The sequence below is a fragment of the Amphibalanus amphitrite genome, unplaced genomic scaffold (assembly GCF_019059575.1).
Source record: "Amphibalanus amphitrite isolate SeventyFive unplaced genomic scaffold, NRLGWU_Aamphi_draft 001609F_arrow, whole genome shotgun sequence".
Lineage (NCBI taxonomy): Eukaryota > Metazoa > Arthropoda > Thecostraca > Balanomorpha > Balanidae > Amphibalanus > Amphibalanus amphitrite.
The window spans coordinates 70953-86956 of NW_024883102.1; the positions used below are offsets into that span (position 1 = coordinate 70953).

The following is a 16004-nucleotide window of genomic DNA, read 5'->3' on the forward strand; positions in this document are numbered from 1 at the left end:
CTTAGCCCTTATTGGTCAGGTCATGACCTTGACCTGAGGCCAAATTTTCAAGTTGACCTTTCAAGGTCAATTCATAGTTCATTCCACACGTCTGGACGAGAGGAACACGATGCTGGTAAAGGGAAGTTCGTGCAAATTTTGAGACGAAAGTTATCGCCGAAAACTGGTTTCCGAAAATATCGGCCATTTAGGCAGTTTTTGCGGCCACTGCAGGTAAAACCGTTGACGGGAAAACCGCTGACGGCACGCGGCATGATTTCTCTGAGCGCATTTATACAAATAATTTGTCTACATAGAATAGGGCCTTCTGTTTACAGAGGACCTCCTCCCCTGTCCCTTCCTACAGTGGGCGGCGACGCGGTTGGGAGTCTATTCTGTACAGTTTCCTGAGTTCTCAGTTTTCACTATAGTGAGAACTGATAACTCTCTATAGAGAGTAGCAGAGACCAGAAGCCAGAAGGTAATTTGCTCACAGTGGGCCTCCACTCTATGTACTTAATATACGACGCTGTCTTTGACTACCGGGGGCCTCCTGCCCACAGGGACCTCCTCTCTACAGAGGGCTTCCTATCTATGTAGGGCCTCCTCTCTTCAGAGTCTCGTCTCTACACAGGACCTCCTCTATACAGAGGACCTCATCTCTGCAAAGGGCCTCCTCTCTTCAGAGGGCCTTCACTCTACAGAGGGCCTCCTTCCCACAGAGGACCTCCTTTCTACTGAGGGAATCCTCCTCTACAGAGGGCCTCCTCTCTTCAGACGATCTCCTCTCTACAGAGGGCCTCCTCTCTTCAAAGGGCCTTCTGATTTCAGACGGTTTCTTCTTTACAGAGGGCCTGCTCTCTACAGAGGGCCTCCTTTTTTACAGAGGGCCTCTTTTTTACAGAGGGCCTCCTTTTTGCAGAGGACCTCCTCTCTACAGGGGGTCTCCTCTCTAAGGGGGCCTCCTCTCTACAGAGGGCCTCCTACCCACAGAGGGCCTCCTGTCTACTGAGGAGTCAGAGGGGCCCTAGCGGTCAGACACAGACACTAGTGGTTATTCACAGGAGATGAGAAGGGCCCTAGCTGTCACTTGTCAGGCTGGTCAGAGGGCCCTGATTGTTCTGACGTCATTTTTTAGATTCCCGCGTGAATTTCGTTCGCCTCCGACGTGATTTTGGCCAACGTGGGCCTTCGGCCCACGTTGGATTCAGGCCGAAAGGATTCAGGCCAACGTGGGCCTTCGGCCCACGTTGGCCTGAATCCTTTCGGGGGGCCTCCTGAAAACCCCAAGGGAGGGGCGGGCGCCCCCTCCGCCCCCCCTTGGCTACGTCCCTGGCTGCATCCTAGAAGGGGTGGCAACTGGGTCGGCAAACGGCTGTCAATGGGTCGGCATTCTTCGTGACTGGGTCAGCCATTGCCGACCTAGTTAACATGTTAAAATACGCCCTAGTTATACTTCTATAGTTTTGATGGTTAAAATCAATTTTTGTTTAGAAATTAGAGTTAGCAGTTTTGTAGCGCTGTTTATTTTACATCTTTTTTATCTTAAATATCTTTCGTTATCTTCAAAACTGTAAGCGTGACAGCTCTTCCCGCTAAACTAAAACCTTTTATTGGGTCGAAACAGGGCTGCGGAGTCGGAGTCGGAGTTGGAGTCGGTCAGAGTCGACAGTTCTGCCCGGAGTCGGAGTCGCCAAAATCTTACCGACTCCGACTCCGGAGTCGGAGTTAACGCTGCATGGCTCAGCGTCATGCACTGCACCTATTTAACCCTCGTCCGTAGGGTGAGGTGCCTAATTAGGAACCCCCTTAACCCGCGCCCCAGTGGCGATCTCAGTCAACTTCGCCCTAGTGGGGGGGGGGGGTGGCATATGCTACCACCCACCTCTAACTCAAAAACTATAGAGGGCTAGAAAGACGCGGTAAAAAGCAGTCGATAGCTCTTAATGCGTACGTTTGAAAGTATTTCGGTCATTTTTCATCTTAGAGCAATATTGGGGTCACTGAAGGCCATCAAAGGTTAAAATTTGTCAAATGTCATTATATTTTTCAGAAAACATGAATTTATCTCAGGAACTATGATAGCTAGAAAAACGCATGGAATAGCAATTGATAGCTTTTAAACTCTTCTTTCGATAAGGTTATCATCAAAATTGACCTCAGGTCAACGGTTTAGCCTCCAGAGGGCAAATACTCCAAAATAGCTGTTTTTACGAAAAGTGTTTTTCGACAATAACTTTTGACTAAAAAAAAAGCCAAGACATTTCTATTACCAGAATCATGTTCCTCTTGCCAAGACGCATCAAATGAATTATAATTTGACCTTGAAAGGTCAACTTGAAAATTTGACCTCAGGTCAAGGTCATGACCTGACCGGAAAAGGTCATGTTGCATATCAGTCGATGCGTCTCGGCAAGACAAACACAATGAGACCATCCCCAGCGTTCTATGTCTTTCCATTCGAGAGTTAGGTACTGGCAAAAAGCTGTTTGTAGCCTCAAATGACCTCGGATGACCTTTCTAGAGGCTATCAGCAAAAAAGACACCTTGGTCGTCACGGGTGGTCCAAATCATTGTAATTCTGAAATATTTGGACTGTTCCTATGCGTACACACGGATTTAGAGGCATTTTCATTTTTCTCCATTGACTTATAATGGTAAGGTCACGCCACTGGCCTGACCTTAGGTCACGGATATGAAAAATCCGAGATATACAAATTATAGGCGCCTATAACATCATGCAATCCACCAAGTTTAAAACCTTTCTGACCAACACTGCAGGCTGGACATGATTGCAAACTTTTTTAGGTTTGGTCAGTAAACTTGACCTGGTGACCTGACCTGACATGACCTGGGGTCAAAAATTTCACAAATTGTCCAAAATTGATGTACGGTTCTCCAGGGTATTAGTCGTTGGTCGCTCGGCGAGCGGGAGGGCAACCAGTTCCGCCCCTGTATCGCGTGACCCCTTGCTCCGCCCAGTTACGTACTAGAAGAGTATTGATCTTTCTTTCATCATTTTGTAGATTGCTGCCCAATCAAACTGACACTAACACTGCTACTCAGGTCTGTTCCTTCTGGCTTAATCCTTCCCCGGCAATTTCCTCCCCTGGCATTTGTCCTTCCCTAGGTTTTTTCCTTTTCCGGCTACCCACAACCCTGCTTAGTTACCGCTTAGTACCTACCAACCCCGACACTACATCGTGGAAGATCGGACAGTTGAATGCAAGAAACGAAGAAGTTGGACGCTAGGGCCTAACGGCTGCGCGCCCTAACCCACAAAGAAGAAGAAGAAGAAGGGACCGCTCGGTCCGGCCCGCGGGCGGTGGACGGGCGACCGGTAACGCTTTCCGCCAGCCAGCTGTAGAATCCAACAAACGGGACGGCCACCGCTCAGCGCAGCGAAACCGGTGTTAATCAATGGCAGTAGATGTTCATGGCCACAATGATTATGAGCTAGTCATTGTTAGCCCGTGCCCCACAGGAATGCCTGGACTCTCAAGCCCTGTTGGAGTGGAAATGGGGATTAAGCATCATTCTTCGGTGTAGCTATGACGAGCATTCTTATTTTTTCTGAGGTGAGGTCACTTGGCGTGACCTGGTGACCTGACCTAAGGTGACCTGGGTCTGAAATTTTCACAACATGTGCAGAAAAGATGCACGAACAGGTATGCCAAAAACGGCGGCGCTCTGCGCCGCCGTTTTTGAGATATCTGCGAAAAACCGCAGGGGGGGGGGGGGTGTTCAAACACCCCCCGGCCCGGCGCGGGTTAAAATTTCATGACCCTGACCCAAATGACCTGTGACCTGTGACCAACCTTTTTTCCGAGACCATGTTTGGCCGGAATCGCGATTCGGCGTATGTCGGCTGGCATTAGCCGCGCGTTTGCAAGCTTTTCGTGGTTTCAAGCGTTCAAACATGTGATTTGATGTTGCTCTCATACATTAGGGTGGGTTTCAAGGTCACCTGAAGGTCAGATCATGTCATTGACCTTTGGTGACCTCGGGTGGCGTCGGTTCACTTTTTCGAGTTTTACATGTTTTTAGGCTAGTTTTTGGAGCTGAATTCGAATTTAGCAACCATTTGAACATTTACGAAGTAATTTTGGTGCCTTCAACATGTTACGAAGCTGCCAGAGGCGGTTGACAAGTATTACGAATACCCGTCACAACCCCTACCGGTTGACCTGACCTGACCTGACCCGACCTGGTCTAAATGCTTAAAGACATCATCTCTGATCAAAACTGACACGATATTCGTGATCAGCACCCCGGAAAACCACAAAGCAGTCACACTTTACGACTTTCTAACAGGTCCCGATTTTCCCGGTTTTCGGGTCATTGACCTGACCTGGAAGGTCACTTGATGACCTAGGACCTTAAAATTGGGTATCATCGGCTTCCTCTCGTGACGGGCAACATGCTCGTTTTTCCGCGAAGCTCTAGCTCTATCAGGGGCCAAACGCGAGGGGGGGTCGTACCAACCCCCCCCCCCCCTTGTGCCGTCGAAGGACGCAAAATGGCCTGTGCCGGCGAGGGCTAACCATCGCTTATATTGGTGTTTTTTCTTATTTTTACCTCGTTGGGTTCCTCTTTGCCTCGCTTGTCCGGATAGGAAGGGGTCAAGCTAGGTGGATGTAAGGAACCCTAAATGAAAGAGACGCGCCAGTCCAAATGGTGACAGACAAGAAATAATAACATTTAATAATGGACCGGAAATTGCGCCTCGCGAAACATAGTCGTACAAGATAGACCTACATCATATAAGAAAAACAAGTTGTAAGACGATACCTACCTATACAGTTATCATTACCACAACACAGTTCGCATTTTCATATAAGTTAATCTACATAATCGAACAGTTTGCTACGAATACATGTATCGAGAATGCGTTTTAGGCTATTAATATTAGTCGCGCATGCTGCCTCTGCAGGCAGCTCATTCCATATGCGAATACAGCGAACAGAAAAAAAGCGCTTGCGAGTGTCAGTTCTGGTGGCTGGGGGAAATATCTTACATCCGTGACCCCTGGTGCCGCTGCGATAGGGCCTCTGGAAAAGGTCATTAGGATTGATACAGGAGTGGTTATTTAGGATTTTCCAGTACTGGATCAGGTCGGCCCGCAGCAGTCTACCCTGTACCGAATAGAGGTCCAATGCAGCTAACCTTTCACCATAGTTAAGTCCAGTCATTCCATCAATGTGTCTCGTCCATCTCCGCTGAACCCGTTCAAGAAGTCGAAGGTCTTGTACATACCCAGTATTCCAAATGCAAGAACAGTACTCCATGATTGGTCGGATGTGGGTTGTGAGAAGGGACAGCATAAATTGAGGAGAGCGACACACTGTGGACTTAAGTAGGCTTTCAGCTAGGCCACCCGCCTTATGGGCTACATTTCGGATGTGGTCATGAAACTTCATGGTGACATCAACAAGGACGCCCAAGTCAGAGGCCTTGCTTGCTGGAGTTATCGGAGCACCATTCAGGATGTAGGATGGCTGGCTAATGTTAGGACAAGGTCTAGCAAAGCGTAGGACCACACATTTTTTGGCGTTCATGTGCAAACCCCACGATGTGGCAGTCCTCAGCAAAACGTCGATATCATGTTGAACGGAGTGGTACATAGGGGAGCCCGGTGCCGAGTCACGTTTGTGCTCAAAGCTGCTGTATATTTTCAGATCATCTGCAAAGATTTTGTAGTCGCATTTAAGATCGGATGCAATGCTATTCAATAAATAAGGAAAAGGATCGGGCCCAGCACAGACCCCTGGGGCACACCACTGAGTACAGGTCTGGAACTGCTTGATTTGCCCTTGACACATACCCTCATGAACCTGCTTGTGAGGAATGAAATTATCCATTTCAAAAGATTTCCATTGATATTTAGGCTTATCAGTTTATCTATAAGCAATTCATGAACAACTACATCAAACGCTTTACTAAAATTGAAGAGAACAACATCCGTTACCGCACCCTCATCTGTCCGTCTTGACACGTCATCATAGACCAGTAGCAGTTGGTCCATTGTAGACCTTCCAGACCTGAACCCGAACTGGTGAGGACTGATAATCTCATTTGACTCCAGATAGGGAACAAGTGATTTACAAATTAAGCGCTCCATCAGTTTGCACGGCACAGAGGTAAGACTTATCGGTCGGTAGTTGAGAGGGTCAGACCGTACACCTTTCTTAAACAAGGGAACAACAAGAGACCTCTTCCAGCTATCTGGTAAGGTACCTTCTCGGAGGGATCTGTTGAAAATGGTCATCAAAGGTTGAGCCAACTGATCAGCACACTTCTTCAATAAGAGAGGGTGAATGTCATCAGGTCCCATGGCTGAGTTTCCATCAAGCTCGAGAAGACTCTTTAACACATCTTCACGGGAAATAGCAATGTGTTCAAGTGAGGATTCGTGAAATTGTTGGTGTGGGCTTGGTTCGGATGGGATAGAGCGGCTATACACGGATGAGAAAGACTCAGCAAAAATCTCAGCCATGCAGGAGGGATCATCACTCAGTTGGCCCGATGACAGCTGCAGCGGTCCAACCGAAGGACGGCCAACCTTCTCATGCCTAAGGTAAGAGTGGAATAGTTTAGGCTGTTCATGGGATTTACGGAGAAGGTCTTCTTCATATTTGGCTTGGGCATTAACAGCATGGGCACGGCATCGCTGGTTAATACTGGCAAAGGTGGAGTAGCAGGAACGGGCCTCTGTGGACTTTCGACCCAGACGCCCCCTCACTGTCTTGTAATGGGACCATGCCTCGTGTCTTTGGTTGAGAAGGCTAGCAGGAGGCCTAGTTGACCAAGGAGGCCTTCCTTTTCTATGGGGTTTGAGAGGGATGCATTCCACTGTAACACTGTGTAAGATGGCTGAAAATCGTTCAAAAGATTGATTAGCATTTAAATAAGCAAGCTCAACATCCCAGTCAACATCGTTTAGATTGCGGGCTGCGGAGTGGTAGTGTCCCTTGTTCCAATCCCTTGACAAGGTTGACGGACCAGAAAAAAGAGTCCCATCTGGAGATATATCGAAGATGTAATCAAATGATATCAAACAGTGATCGCAACCAGGCAGTGGAGCAGATACGTTGAGAGAGCCTACTCTGTCAGACTCTGAAGTGAGAAGCAAATCAAGGACATTCCCAGACCTGGGAAAGGTGGGCTCTATAATCCATTGGTGAAGACCAACAGCTGTGAATGTGTCGAGGAACATTCTTTCAAGGGGAGTACAGGAAGGGTTTGAACGACTCCAGTCAATGTTAGGCAGGTTGAAGTCTCCGGCAACGATAACCTCTTTGCCACTGCAGAAGTCTATAGTATGAATGAGTTCAATGATTCATTAGCATCAGAGGAATTAGAGGGGGCTCTGTAAACGATCAGTATAAAAACATCAAAGGATGTAAGACGAAAAGAGAGTACATTTGGAAGAGGTTGAGTCACAGAATCAACCATCAAGCTGTTGTGAATGTAACTGCATACACCATGTTTGTACACATGGCCACTGGCATCATGCCTGATCAGGGAATAATTGGGAATATCTACAATGGAGCTAGGAAGGTGAGCGAGGAGATGGGTTTCGGTGACGCATATGATGTCCCACAGATGGATTCCAACATTGTCTTTCAGAATATTCAACTTGGGAGCAAGGCCATTGACATTGGTGGACATGATCCTTAGGATTTTGGTACTATTAAGGGTAGTCACGTAGTCAGTGGCGCTAACTAGTTTCCCTGGGGGGTAGGTTGCGGAGCACTCTCCGTGGAGTGTGCTTGGGGAAGGTTTCCTCCGCCAGAGTTTCTCACAGGAACCTTTTGAGCATTTTGAGCCTCCGTCTGCTTAGCCTTCCTGCGTGCAAATAGTTCAGTCCTCTGTGCGTAGGTGAGATCTCTAGAAATATAGACTGAGCTAAAATCAGAGCTTCTCAGCATTTTTGCTTTCTCAAGTACCAGCTTTCTGAGATTTGCATCTTTTATCTTAGCTCGATAAAGATTGGGATGACCTGAGATGGGAGACACATCTGATAGAATCACTTTGGCACCCATGACCTGATCTGAAAGCTGTTCAAATTTGGCAGTCAGCTCACTTGAAGATGAAGCAGAAAGGCCTTTGATGATCACTGATTCCTTACGCTTGTCCCGTTCCTTCATCTCCTTAAGTTCCTCATGAACGATTGTGCGGTAGTCAGCTGCGGGCTGTTGCGGTTGTTGGTTGTTAGAACTTAGAAGGCTGAGTGACTGAGATCATTGGAGTCAGGAGGGTTTGTGGAGGAGTTGTGGATGCCAGAACTTTGACCTGTTCAACAAGTTCCCTAACTGTGCTACATATTCCCTTGATGTGTTGAAACATCTGGGTTATGATATCGTGAGAAGGCATCTGAGCATTGGATGGTGAGTTACCCTTGGTTAGGCGGCCTTTGGCAAAACACCTAACCTTTGGTTAGGTGTTTTGCCAGCGTCTAGCGTAAAGGGGAGGGGGTCCGTTGGACCCCTTTGCCGTTCGGCCCCTGATCGAGCTAGAGGTTCGCGGAAAAAGAGCGTGTTGCCCGTGACGAGAGGAGGCCGTTGATACCCAATTTTAAGGTCCTAGGTCATTTGTTGATAGGTCAATATGTACTCAAAAGTCGGGAAAATCGGGACCTGTTAGAGCTTTTTACAGTGAGGCTGTTATAAGGCTTTGCGGGGTGCTGATCATGAATTTCAAACTATTTTTTATCACAGATGATGTTTTCGTGCATTTAGTCCAGGTCGGGTCAGGTCAGGTCAGGTCACATGTTACGAGGGAACCAAAACTACTTCGTAAATGTTCAAACGGTTTCTAAATGCGAAATCAACTCCAAAATCTACCCTAGAAACATGTAGAACTCGAAGCAGTGAACTAAGGTCATCAAAGGTCAGTGACCTGACTGACCTTCACGTGACCTTAACACCCACTAGAATCCATGGGATCAACATCCTTTCACATGTTTGATCGCTTAAAGCCACAAAAAAGACAATAAACACTCATATTGTGAGACGAAATACGCTAAATCGCGATTCCGGCCCAACATGGTCTCAGAAAACAGGTCACAAGTCAAAGGGTCAGGGTCATAAAAATGTTAAGGGTAGGCGTAATATTGATTAACTCGAGGGTACTGAAAGTTTCGTCGCGAACAGCCGCTTTTTGCGCGAGTTATTTTCGAAAAACTGAGAGGGGGTTCTGTTCGACACCCTCCTACAAGTGCGAAGGTTAAGGTCAGACCGTTGACCAATGACGTCAAAAGTGAACCTCTGTAAGGTCCCAAAATGTCGCAACGTCGCACCACCTTTCGTACCAGGGGACCTTTCACTGGGGGATGAAGCTTATATGATCTGCATAGTACTATCTCCTGGAGGCCTCACAACTTGAATGTAAATTGATGAAATACTAGGACTTACTCCACAAGGAGATCGAATGGGTCGGAGCGCTTTCAATATGTATTATACATATCGTCGTCAGCGAATCAATAACGGGTCGAATCGAGTCGGGTATCGAAGAGGTTCGGGAGCTGCGCGGCAGAGCGATCACATACTATTCGAATTATGCATTAAAGAGAATAAAAAACACGTGAGAACAATCATGATACACTAGCTGCTAAAATGAATTAAAATGGGGTGCTAAAATGCATAAATGGCACGTATAAAAGTACAATAAGGGGGGGGGGGGAAACAGGATACCTATGGTGATAAAGACTGAGTAGAAAAGGGAACAAAGACTATACAAAACTGAGTGCAAAAACTGTAAAAGGACGAGTACAAATATAAATACATACAAAGGCCGAACTAGACGTAAACACTACTGACAAAAACGGCGGATTATCGGCAGCCAGCGGTCATGCAGCAGGGCACCCGAGTTCCTGTTCACGTTTGCGTCATTCGGCGACACCAGGACGGCTTCACGCCGACCAACAGTCCGAATATAGGCCGATTCCAGGAGAAGTCGCATCTGGTGATGACTGGCTCGATTCAAGATCTTGATGGCATCGAAAGCAGGTGAGCAGTCTCTATGGGTACTGAAGGCCGATGTATTGGCTCTCGAGCGGACTGCTCCAGTCCAGCTCTCCCGGTGTTCTCGGAGTCTCGTGCCCAGCTCACGATCTGTCTCGCCGATATAGACCATTGGGTCACCGTCCACTTGGCAGGAGCACTCGATCCGATAGATGACGTTGCTCTGTTGTAGCTTAGGCAGATGGTGCTTAGCCTTGCTGCAGAGCAGCGAGCCGATGGTGACTGAAGGCTTGGAGACGAGCTGGATCCCGATCTTGCTGGCCTCCCGTTTGAGTTGGTAGAACAGGGGGCCGGCAAACGGAACAGAGACTCGGACAGGCGCCGGGTGTGAGTTCGCGCTAGGTGGCGCTGGTAGGGCCCTTGCCTTCAGTCTGAGATCGGTCCGAGTCTTCTGAATGGCCGAGTCGATGAATGATCGTGGGTAGCCATGATGATGAAACTTCTGGCGGATGAAGTCAAGCTCCTGCTGGCGGTCTCTCATGGACGAACAGTATCGGATCGCTCGAGTGCAGTCAGATCGAATGGCCGCTCTCAGGTAGCGGGTCTCGGTGTAGGAGCTGAAGGCAGGCACTTGGTTGGTGTTGCAGGACTTCCTGTAGACCTTGGTGCAGAACTTGTCGTCTCTTCTAGTGATGCAGATGTCAAGATACGGTAGCTGTCGGTTTACTTCCAAGTCAGTGGTGACATTGATGCTGGAGTCCTTGCTGTTCAGCTGGTTGACCCACGTGCTGAGGATGTCGTCACTGCCCTCGAACAAGACCAGGTAGTCGTCCGCGTATCGGCAGAAAGCATGGACCCTGCCACCACAGTTGGCCGCCAGGAGCTCCAGATCAGCCTCCCAGTGACCCATGTACAGGTCAGCGACCACCGGAGAGTAGCTTTTGCCCATGGCTAGGCCGGTAGTCTGCCTGAACCATCGCTCCTTGTCACCGTCTTGAATGACCGCATGGCAGTTCTGGATAGAGATGTTCAGCAGGTCAGCGACTGCGTCGGGCTTGAGACAAGTTACGTCGGAGAGGGCGTCTCTGTTGTCTCGCAGCTGAGTACGAATCAGTGAGATGGCTGTCTGAGTAGGTATTGACGGGAACATCGCCTCCACATCCAGGGAGACGAGACGGCAGCTGTTGACAGCATGCGTCATGTTCTGTAGCATCTCCAGGACTTGCAGTCAGTGGCGGATCCAGGGGGGGGGGGCTGCGGGGGCTGGCAGCCCCCACCCAAGGAAAACTGGCGCCACTGCGCCGAAGGCGCAGTGGCGCCAATTTTCAATTCGCAACTCATCGGAGTGCCGCATACTAGGACTAGGATGCAAAAATCAGTCGAATAACGTCGTTTCAGTACGCTCCGCACCGATATTTCCAATCGTGTGGTGTCACTGTACATACTGATCCTGGGTGCCTCTTGTCAGGGCCACTGGGCGCCAATATTTCAGATCACGTAGCGCCAATGAACGGATCCTGGGCGCCCATATTTCAGATCATGTACGGTGTCACTGACCTGATGTTGGGCGCCTCTTCACGGGTATACTGCTTCCTGCCGCTACTTAGCAGCACCCTGCAGCAGCTGGAGCAGCGCTTCGAAGAGCGACAGCAGACATCGTTTAAACTCCGAGACCTTCTTCCGGCATACATGAAGCCGTGGGAGGAAGTAGAGTCCGCTCTGCTGCGCTACAGCGACTTTCTCGACCCGCCACAGGTAGTCAAGGCTGAACACGAGCTGTGGCGCACAATGTGGACCAACAAGCCCGCCCTGGATCGACCAAGATCTGCCGTGGAGGCGCTGGACGCCTGCTCTCATGAGCTGATGCCGAACATCTGCAAGCTGCTCGAGATCCTGGCTGCGCTGCCAGTGACCACAGCTGAACCAGAACGCTTCTTCAGCCGCGTGTCTCTGGCGGCCAGCTCCATCAGGGCAACTATGACGGAGGACAGGCTGGAGGCGATCTGTATGCTGCAGGTGTACCGGCAGTGCCCCGCAGTCACGAGTGACGCCGTGCTAGAAGTGTTCAGCAAGACACAGCGCAAGAAGAACTTTGTCCTTTGAAGTGTGAAGTGGACGGACAGCTAGGTATCAGCCTGGTGCAGCCGCAGGGCTTCGGCCCGTGACGTGACATGCACTGACCACTGAAATCCAGCTGGTATTATGACCGGCGGCTGGGATGCTGTCGCTGAGGCCGATACGTGGAGTTGGGATGTGTACTTAGAATAGCAGGCTCAATAAAAGTTACATCCGGTCATGCAAAAAATCTCTGAAAACTGCGACCGAAATGCGGCAAAATATAATATTCATTAAGTTATGCAATTATTTTGCAATACACCTAGGGATTCCGTCTAACATTTACCTCCCACTTGGTACATAATAACATACTCTTCTGAACTCGTGCTTATTCATGGCTGGATTTCGTGTCACAGGGCATGTAAAAAAATATCTGCTGCGGTTGGGATCTCTGTCACAAACTACCCAATACGTTTTCAGTCGCCGCTCGTCCACGTTTCTCTGGCTACCATCCACCGATGGATCATGGGAAAGAGTGGTTCCTAAAATCGTCATCGACGAGAGTCGAGAGATAGGCCTGGAAACTTCGGTGAAACTTGTTTTGTATCCAAACTTTGGTTGTTTACCTTTAAATAAAAAGGGAGGTAGGTAGAGATAATTTTAACAGACTCTGACTCCGAGCCGGTATCGGAGTCGAGGGATGCCAATGAACCGACTCCAACTCAGACTCCGATCAAAACTGCCGACTCCAACTGACGCAACCCTACGCAACTAACAAAAAAGATCCACGATGCGACTATGGCGCCCATCCGGGGCGTGGCGCCCAATTATGACCTGCAGCCCCTCCCCAGTGAAAATCCTGGATCCGCCACTGCTTGCAGTGGAGAGCTGACCGAGTGTGGAGGGCGTGGGAGGACTTTCAGACACTTCGTCAGATGCTTGGTCAACTCGTAATCTGCACCGCGGTGGGCTGGGCAGATTGGTCTCAGTTTCAAGTTGGAGATCCAGTTGAGTCTGTCGTCGTCGGTGCTGGGAGGTGATGAGTATTTGTGAGTTTTCACAACTTGAATGTAGTTATCTCGTATTTTTCTTAACCCTCGCCCTGGCAGGGGGGGTCGATGCGACCCCCCTAAGGTTTTTCGAAGATAGCGTAAAAACGGCGGCGCGTAGCGCCGCCAAATTTGGCACAGCCTATGGGGCAACCTTTTTACATATGACCTCAAAATTTCAGGTCCGGGTGACCTTGGGTCAGGTCACCAGGTCAGAAAAATCGGTACAAGGTCATGGTCAAATTTCAATTTTCTTTTTGCACCTGTCCAACTCACAGTTTCGCACTGATTTCCTTCAAACTTTCAGGATGTGCTAAGTTCACCGAGTTGTATAACATATAGTTCGGGTTTTTTGAGGTCACTGACCTGAGACCTGAGGTCAGTTAGAGGTCATTACGTCGTAATGTTAAGCCTATGGGAAAATACTAAATTCGAAAAATACTGGAGATATCAGCTTCGTTCTATCACTTTTGTGCTTTGAAACCACAGTAATTACCAGCAGGTCACTTGGTGCTTCTTTGTTTGGTGTACTTATCCATGGGTCAGGTCAAATGAGGTCAACTGAGGTCAAATGACGTTTTTGCCAATAACTTGGCACATAATGATGCCAGAGCTTAAAAAATGGTCTCATTGTGTTCCTGGTGATCAGCCGAATCGAATGATATGCGATATGATGCAATTTGGTTAAGTTTAACTTAATTGATTAATTAAAGTTTACTTAAAAATTAAGAAAAACTTTAAGTACACTTAAGCAAGCTAAAAAGTATATCATTCGACGCGCCTTGACGTGCTGAGTTCACTGATGCTTTTCGTTTTGCTCTATCTTAATTAGATCAAAAGTTATAAGCGAAAAACTTTTGACCTGTTTTTAGCGAAATTTTTACATTTATACCCCCCAAAACCCCCCTAAATATTGACCTAGAGCAACCAAATTTGCACAGGGGCGAGAACTCCAGGGGGCCCACCTACCTACCAAATTTAGTGTTTCTAGGTGCCATAGGAGCCAATCGCGAGGGGGGGGGGGGGTCGCATCGACCCCCCCCCCCTGCAAGGCCGTGTTATGAAAAATGCCCTGCCAGGGCGAGGGTTAAGAGTCACCTGAAGTCAGGTCGGTCACGCAACCTCACGATTAATAATCAATGTGGAAATATGAAAACTGTTATTTTCGCGCCGGGAGCCATCTTAAGCTGTCTCAAGCGCATTGATTCGTGATATTATACAATCTTTGCGAGCCCCAGCATTAACTTTTGAATTCTTGATCATAGGCGACTTTATTTATGACGTCACTAAGGTCACAGGAGTTTTCACCAAAAAAGTCCCGATCAAATTGAGCTAGCGAGTCGGGAAGCCACCAGTGGACTTTTGAGGACCTACCGAATCGAATAAGCGATATGACCTCCTTGGGCCAGCTTCGTGGCCTGAGTGGCTCTGCCCTGACCAATGACCATGACCTGAGGTGAACACCTTAAATTGACCTCAACAAAAACAAAGCGTATACTATTCGACGCGCTTGAGCATGCAAAACTCGATGGTGCTATTTCCTTGGCTCTGTATCCACTATGGTGAAGTTGTTTACCAAAAACCGATCCCGCGACTTGGAACACTTATACTGACCTCAGAGTTTATCGGTTGACCTGAGACATTCAACTCTTCATCTCATACGATGCACGCGCTCAGTTTTATCCCCAAGGCGCTAGCTCAATTAGGGGCGAAAAGGCGGAGAGGGGTCGTAATCGCCCCCCCCCCTCGGCCGGGGTATATGCAGAAAACCCACAAGTCCGTTGAGGGTTAAGCACTGAAGTGATATATTATGATACGGGAAGATATAGGTCAAAACAAGTATGAACACGAGTGGGTGTGAATAAAATTGTATTTGAGGTATGCCTTTTAATTATACGTTCGATTTGCTTTAGTTATTGGTAAGAACAGAGGCAACCAGGAAGAGCGCCCCTGAAGAAAAGATGGCGCACCGGACGGGTGCGATTTTAAGGTCTAAGGTCAGTCGGGGACCTCTAAGTTCGGGTCAAGCGCTCCATGTTAGGGGTAAAAGACTGGGGGCAAAAAAGCATCCCGATTTCGGCAGCATCGTCTTCGTCATGCTGTGTCACGGCACCCATCCACTCCCTCGCCAGAAAAATAATAAATTCCCTTTTTGTATCAGTTCTGGCATAATCCCGCACATTATGCTGCATGTTGTTTGTAACATTGCATGTTCAGCTACGTTCTACGCAGTATGCACTAACCTAACCACCATCCCACCATCCACCACTAACCACCATCCCGTTCTGTGCTCCCTTCCACCCCACACGAATCAGCCGAGATACTAGTCAGTCGGGCTAGCGCTATCCTCCCCTCCCTTCCTGACTGCACAGCTCCAAAACCTAGAGCCGAGACTTCCCGCCCGCCGGCCACCCGGATAGCCTCTGCCGAGTCTCCCTTTCATACACCGTTTACTATGCGCTCGATTCATTCATGATTCTGTGTTTCCGCGTTCCTCTCGTTAGATGTATCTACTGATGATGTCATAGGCGATCCCAGGCAGATTGCGGCCAGAATACCGAAAACGGCAGAAAATGAAGTTTTTGGTGAATATCTCGGAAAGTATTTGGCATACAAGGATGCAATTTTACAGTCTCGTGGTAAATGTGCATACACATAATTCGGGTTCATACTTATGCATTTGAACATTATATAGGACCATATTATCCAAAAAAGCAAAACCAACAAGACTTTTACTGGAGAACCGTACCTACACTGAAAAAAATAATGACACCTAAAAGGGGTGTTTTTTGAAGCGTACCAAAAACGCGCAGTTTTCTGGAGTCCGATTACACCCGGAATCAGACACTTTCTAGGGTATTATGACACTGGTTGAGGGTGTATTTTTACACCGTACGTCGTCAAATGATTCCCGGAATCATACGCCTTATGGAATAAAAATACACCCCAAATCAGA

General features: G+C 48.3%; 1 protein-coding gene across 1 annotated transcript; it reads right to left on the reverse strand.

Annotated features, from left to right (window-relative positions):
* Nucleotides 1-3445: 3445 nt before the first annotated feature.
* Nucleotides 3446-11157, reverse strand: LOC122374130. The gene is made up of 2 exons (XM_043352709.1): nucleotides 10132-11157; nucleotides 3446-3484 (listed from the first exon to the last, which is right to left on the reverse strand). Exons 1-2 carry the CDS (start codon nucleotides 11155-11157, stop codon nucleotides 3446-3448), a joined length of 1065 nt encoding a protein of 354 aa, XP_043208644.1.
* Between the last annotated feature and the right edge of the window lie 4847 nt (nucleotides 11158-16004).

Coding starts and splice junctions, on each gene's coding strand:
- LOC122374130 (XM_043352709.1), bottom strand. CDS start 11,157: ATGCTACAGAACATGACGCATGCTGTCAACAGCTGCCGTCTCGTCTCC. Junction 3,485..10,131: donor GGATCGAGTGCTCCTGCCAA/GTGGACGGTGAC, acceptor CCACTCCAACAG/GGCTTGAGAGTCCAGGCATT.